Raw genomic sequence first — 6715 nt, 5'->3', positions numbered from 1 at the left:
CAGAAAATCCGTTTTACGGAAACATGACGCCATTTTACATAATATATCGAAATTTATGTTTGTTATTTTTTCTTAAAACTACATGACATACCACATGGCCTCTCAAAGGATTTTATTTTTAAAAAATTTCTATCATTTTTTTTCAAAAATGAAAAGGCTATATTGATCAGGGTGTGGGGGTTGCAAATCCTGGAAATTAGTAGTAGCATGCTACTATAGTAGTAGGGTGCCTAAATGGGGTACACCACTAATAAGCTGATTAGTAGTAGCATGTCAAAATAGGGTATGCTACCAATTTATTGGCCCACCCGTGCACATCAGCCAAATATCAAATATAATAGAAGCAGGCTAATGAACATGCGGCCGGTATGGACATACCAGTCGTGTGCTTTCATTGGCGCTCGCTGCGGGTACTTTCTGGATCTGATTGCATCCAGAGCCCATCTAGTAGTATTGTGCACTACTCTCCACTATGCTACCAATATGAGCATACTAGTCGCGTGCATGTTTTCGGCACACGGTTACTAATAGCAGTCATGTGTGTTTACACTGGTGCGCTGCCAGTGAGCATCCTCCTCCCTAGTGGATTTTTCGGGGTTTGGAAGGTTCCTGAAATAGTAAATACATGGAAAAGGGTTTTCTGCCTTATGATGATTCATAGCAATTTACTCGAAATAATTAGTAAAACTTTGTAAATAACAATGAGATTATGATACTTTATTAAACTTCAAAAGAAACAGTTTGCTTAGATCTTAAATCAGTCATAGGTTCTAAAAGTCCCATAATGCCTTGGTATAGATAACCAGTAAGCATTCCCTATTCATGATGCAAAATATAATCTCTCTTTAAGGACAAGAACATGATCAATTTGTACGAGTCAAGCATCAACACACACTTCTTAGCTAATACTCCCTCTGTTCCATTCTATAGTGCCTATAGTTTTTTAGCACGGAAATTAGCGCAAGTGTATTTTTTACACAAGACCCCTTGCTAAATGATTTGAGATCAACGTAAAATTTGGGAAATTCATATCTTCCTAACTTACCATAATAAATTTGGGAGCTGAATGATTTGGGAGCTGAACGGGGAGGGGGTAATTGAAAAAAACCTAAGCTACAACCTTATATTCTGAAACAAATGTCAAAAATTTATAGACACTATAGAAAGGAACGGAGGGAGTATATAAATACCTACACAGAAGTGACACACAAGCTGAGCATATGATTGAATCAAGACCCCACGCGTGCAACCTTTCAATAATCAAACTCAAACATCGATTAGGACCTTGACATATGACGGAAGATAATTAAGTTGGTGTCCATATCATTGTTATACGCTACATGTAACCGATGATCGATGGCCCATCATCATAACATAATTGAGATGGATCAAGTAAGTTGTGACGGGAGCGGTCCCTTTCTAGCAAACAACGGAAAGGAAACACGCACAGTACATAAAACATCAACACATGCACACACATGTACGCCCGCGCCCACAAGGTCAGAGATTCAGAATACACAAAAAAGCTTGCTTGACGTCGTACAAAGGTAGGACATGTAGGAGAAAGAATGAGATTTGTACATATAAAAGTGAGCTTTGGAGCCCTTGATCCTTCCAGGGGACGGACTAATGAATTAAGGAAGAGCAGTCACCACGCATGGACGGATGCTTGCACTATTTGCGCTCCTTGTTTTCTCCTTGTTGGCATGACGCATGATTTGGGCCTACGACTCTTGCTGTCTTGCATAGCCGATCTCATTTTAAAACCAAGCAGAGGTTTACTTAAACCTAGCTAGCTAGCCCCCTGGAAAGCGTGAACTTGCTCCAACATAGTCCAACTGCACCAAGTAAAAAACAGAATCCGCAACCGAAAAGGCTACCAATCCTTAACTCTTCATCTGGTTGGAGCACTAACCCGTCTTTGATCCCGCCGCAACCAAACAGCAGAAAACATCAAAAGTGACCTCAACCCCTACATGCTATGTGGTTAGCTTCATTTTAACTACGAAATCAAGGACGGGGAGTTGGAATGACTGGTTCGATCGCACCGCCACGCATATACTTATGCATATCGAATCGCCTTAATTTGGTGATCAGCTAGCTAGCAGCTCCCGTCCCAATCCGAGATCGTCCATGACATCAAACAAGGCAACGATAAACATTGGGGAACAAGGCGGGCGGCGACAAGGAGAGCGCCAGCCAGCAACCCCCGGCCCTCTCTCCATCGATCGGAAAAAAGAAAAGAAAACCATCAGTTCCAGGGCAAGGGTTAGAGGACAAAGACCACCACGAAATCCTATATGACCATATTCCCCTCGTCGATCTCGCGCCAAGCGCTACCCTCCAGGCACCCTTTGTACTACCTCCCTGGCCTTACTCTCCAACCCCAAAACTTTTAAAAGTGGCACCTCACATCCAATCACCAAACCTCCCTACCACTACCACACTGCATGCACCACACCCTACCCCCCTCCAAGGCATTTTCCCTCTGGACTTTCCACCCCTCAACCTGATTCCCTTTCTCAAATTGCTTCAATTGCCAACAACATACACGAATTAAGTGGGCTTGGATTGGATCCGATCCGTTGGATATATAGTTGAGTTGGCACAGAAACACATGCAGTCAGTATGAATCATGAGTAGTGAGTGAGAGATAGTGAGCAAGAGGACAACACATATGTAAACCCCCTCCTCCCCCCTACATATATATATACCCCGCCTTGCTCCCTCCAACCTCCCCTCAACCAGTGATCGCTCCATTTGCAGCTTGCTAGCTTAGCTCCAACCAAATACCATCACACACTGACCTACCTAGCTACCTTACTAGTAAGTTAAGATAGTAGTCCTTTGCAACAAGAAGCACTTGCTGATTCTTAGCAACAATCTCGATCGATCGCTGATGAGAAGGCAGGGCGGCAATGAGGCTTCCCCCTCGATCATCCACACGTCTTCCATCGCTCTTCTCCAGGAGAGGTTCAGGAACCTGCAGAGGGTCAAGGAGATGAGGGAGGGGAGGGAGCTGCAGAGGGTGCACCACCATTCCGGCGATGCCACCGACCCTGATCGTGCCGGGTCCCCGTTGGCGCCGGCGCCTCTGATCAACCACGGCCTACAGGCGGCGGCCAACGGCGACGAGCGGCCGAGGTGGTTCTTGCACCCGGACCTGGTGCGGCCGTCGAGGCCTCTGCACGGCGCGGCGGGGTACAGCGGGCACGGAGGCGCCGTCCAGGCGTCGCAGCCCGTGGCGGCGACGGCGGCGAGCCCGTGGGGTGACGTGCCAAGAATGCAGAGTTCAGGCTATAGGGGTGATGTAGACGTTGACACCTCGCTTCATCTGTAATCATATTCTACGTATGTATGGCGTCCCTGCCGTTCTTTCGTTATTTTGTACGGCTTGTAAGCTCCGGACTTATTTGCAGTACTACTTACTTCGTGGGGTTACTTTGAGGTCTCCTACATACTTACGACGACTCTACCTGAATCTTCAAGGGGCATCCTTGTTAATTATAGCATGCCTAGTAGATGGTCGATGTTGACACATCCCTCAGAACACAACTTCAATCAGTGGCTCAATAGAATACCAATAGACTAATATGGACAGATAGAAACACAACGCTAGTTACAGAAGTACATTTTGAGTAAAGTTTACACACTGTATTTTTGTATATCAATACTATATTAGTATTTGGAAGAATACGCATTAACGACTGCCAAAATTTGTGAAAACCAGAGTGACTATCTGAAAGTAATACAGACACTACAGAGTATATACACACCTACTTCCACCTTATCGAAAAAATACACCTACTTCCAGAAGCTTGGACTATACATCTCATGTAGAGAGAAAATAAAAGATGAGAAAGACACATCTGTACACGGACATTATTTAGACTAGATGTGTGCATTTTTAACCTGCAATATGATGATCGAGAAGATATCACATGCATGCATTATTTAGATTAACATCTTGTTAACTATATATGCGCGCATGCTTAACCTGCAGTGGTATGGCGAGGAGAGACATCACATGCATCACGCACGGCCTACCAGTACTGGCACGACACTTTAAGAATGTGCTGGCTCTTTGTCAGAAACAGAAGTAGATCACGGACAGTGCGTGTGATCGAAGTGGCCAGTTCAACTGGCGACGGTATTCAATATGGCGTGCCCAAACCGTGATCTCATCAATTTTCAAGAATAGGAACCAGAAGTTCAAAAGGTGGAAAGATTCGTATACTGTGCAACACATTGGCATACAAAAAATAGAACACGAACAATCAAGCTCAACCGTGCTGAAGTTAGAGATGCAAGTGGGATCCCTGCAAAATCCCACTTCTACTAGTTCCGTTTTGTGGCTTCTAGTTCAAAACTTGTACTAGAAATAACATAATGAAAACATGTAAAGCACTCAATGAAAACATCTTCAAAGTACAACACTAGAAGTGGAATTTCAGTGTGATCCCGCTTGACTTCAGTAGCCAAAGCATATACAACACTCGATGAAAACATATGCTCCATTTGATCGCTGATTTAGTACAACAATGACACTTGATATGGATCAGGGAGTAGATAATGTAACTATTTCTCGCGCATAGAATCCTCGAATCATGTGGCCTAGCTCTGTTCGTGTCTCTTGCGCCAGCACTACTACTCCTCCTAGATATTGACCGGTGTCGAAACAAACAAGGCGTCTGTCTCAGGAGCAGCGCCAGTGCGCCACGTGACGCCCGCCGTGGTTCGGCCAATGGCGGCGCGGCAGAGAGATTTCAGTGAGAGCGTGCACTGCTGCAGCGTTCATGATTCCTCCCTTCCCTTTTCCTGCCTCATCGTATGCTTAATATTGGACTGAACAGAGACGCAGAAGGACCACGGTACAAGTTCAGAACTTCAGAAGTTCACAGACTCTTTCAATGCAGATCACGAGTATCCCCACCCGCTCGTAATTAACCGTGCGTGTGTTCGTGTGCAGTCAGTCAGTCAAGCTAGGCAGAACTGAACTGAAAAGGCTAGTGCCGATGGTAGTGGTACAACAATGCAGGGACAGTCGGGCTAGTTCCAGTGTTCAATGTACTGCTCACTCTTTGGAACTCATGTGCCTTGGAGCCCTCAAAAGCTTACGGTGGTGGTGACAGTAAATAAATGGCCCCAACTAAGCAGAAGCTGACTAGGCAGAGAAATTACAAACCGGGCTCCCTCCACTGTGAGCACTCTTCAGTCTACTCATCTATTCTTTTCTTGGGTTTGAACAGTGACAGCACTCTTGAGTTTTTATCTTTCCAACAGAACCACCGGAAAACTAGAGTGACCAAGATCTCGACTCCCTTTCTGTTAGGTTTCAGCAGCAATTTCCTGGTTCTCAATCCCCAGGAACATCTGTATGTTGGCCTGCAGGCGCCTCAACAAAATCTAGTTATACATTGCATCACACACCTGCCGGCTGTGCACAAATTGAGCATAGAGAGCACATATCTTGTGTGTAGCAACTATGAATTGTGAGACCTTGACCACAGCTGGGAACTCAGTAACCTCACACATGATAATCTGGTGGAAATATAGATTTTTCACTCTTGATTATTGTTCGATCAGGAACGAATGACAGGCCATGGTTGCAACTGGACATTGTACATACCACCATCCTGGTCTTGAAACACATGCGCATTCTGCTACAAGTTTCGACCAAAATCGACTTAAACTATAGAACTGAAACAATAATAGCCCAAAACAAGCTTGGTTGCCCTTTCTTTCTAGACTCAAAATATCGGTTTATGCTGCAACAGTGAGCAGTATATCCGTTTCTGAACTAATTGCTTCCATCAAATCGGCTAGGCAATGGTCAATCAGCCAATGCACACTCCACCAAATGGAGCAGCAATGATAATGTATCTGTTCGCCTCCCCCTGTGCATGTTCTGGCTCACAGTGACCTCGCATAACAGTTTGTTATTCCTGCTGAATCACCAAAATGGAGAGGCAATGGTTACGGACGTGCAAAACTAATACAGGCAATATATCAGCACATTTAACATTTGTAGCCATATCCTTTTTCTTTTTCTTTTTGCGAGGAGTTCTATCCTGCTTGACTAATCAGTAGCTATGAATGGTAGAGAGGATAATATAAAGTTAACTAGGCCTTTTACGGTGGAAGAAGTTAATAATGCGCTTTTTTCTATGAAACTGAATAAAGCGTTGGGACCCAATAATATCCCTATTGAGTTCTTCCAGCACTGCTGGGAGATAGTGATGGCCTGATATAATGCACTTGTTCGAAAAATTCCATGCTGGTCAATTGGATGTGCATAGACTAAACTATGGTGTTATTATCTTGCTTCCTAAGATCAATGAGGCCAATAAAATTCAACAGCTACGTCCCATTTGTTTGCTAAGATGCATGTATAAGTTCATCACAAAAACTTTATCTTTAAGGCTTTATCCCTTTGCTCCCAAACTCTTCAGTGTACAACAAAATGCGCTCATAAAGAAAAGAAACATAACTGATGGTATTATGGCTTTGCATGAGATTATTTATCATACACATGTATAGAAAAAAGTTGGGGTGGTGTTGAAACTAGATTTCGAAAAGGCATATGATAAAGTTATGACTTTTTTGCTTCAATGTCATTAAATGAGGGGCTTTTCTGATGGCTGGTGTAGTTGGTTACGTCAGATTTTGCATAATGGGACAGTCTTTGTGAAACATAATGATGAGATGGGGCCGT

At 44.0% G+C, this 6715-nt stretch overlaps 1 protein-coding gene across 1 annotated transcript; it reads left to right on the top strand.

The window, feature by feature from the left end:
• The first annotated feature begins 2757 nt into the window (after positions 1-2757).
• Positions 2758-3404, top strand: LOC124697658. Its single transcript, XM_047230212.1, has one exon. It carries the CDS (start codon positions 2900-2902, stop codon positions 3338-3340), a length of 441 nt encoding a protein of 146 aa, XP_047086168.1. The 5' UTR covers positions 2758-2899; the 3' UTR covers positions 3341-3404.
• Positions 3405-6715: the final 3311 nt, after the last annotated feature.

This window comes from Lolium rigidum, chromosome 3 (genome assembly GCF_022539505.1).
Source record: "Lolium rigidum isolate FL_2022 chromosome 3, APGP_CSIRO_Lrig_0.1, whole genome shotgun sequence".
Lineage (NCBI taxonomy): Eukaryota > Viridiplantae > Streptophyta > Magnoliopsida > Poales > Poaceae > Lolium > Lolium rigidum.
The sequence above is the reverse complement of the archived record's forward strand: the minus strand, read 5'-3'. Positions and strand labels throughout refer to the sequence as shown.

Coding starts and splice junctions, on each gene's coding strand:
- LOC124697658 (XM_047230212.1), top strand. CDS start 2,900: ATGAGAAGGCAGGGCGGCAATGAGGCTTCCCCCTCGATCATCCACACG.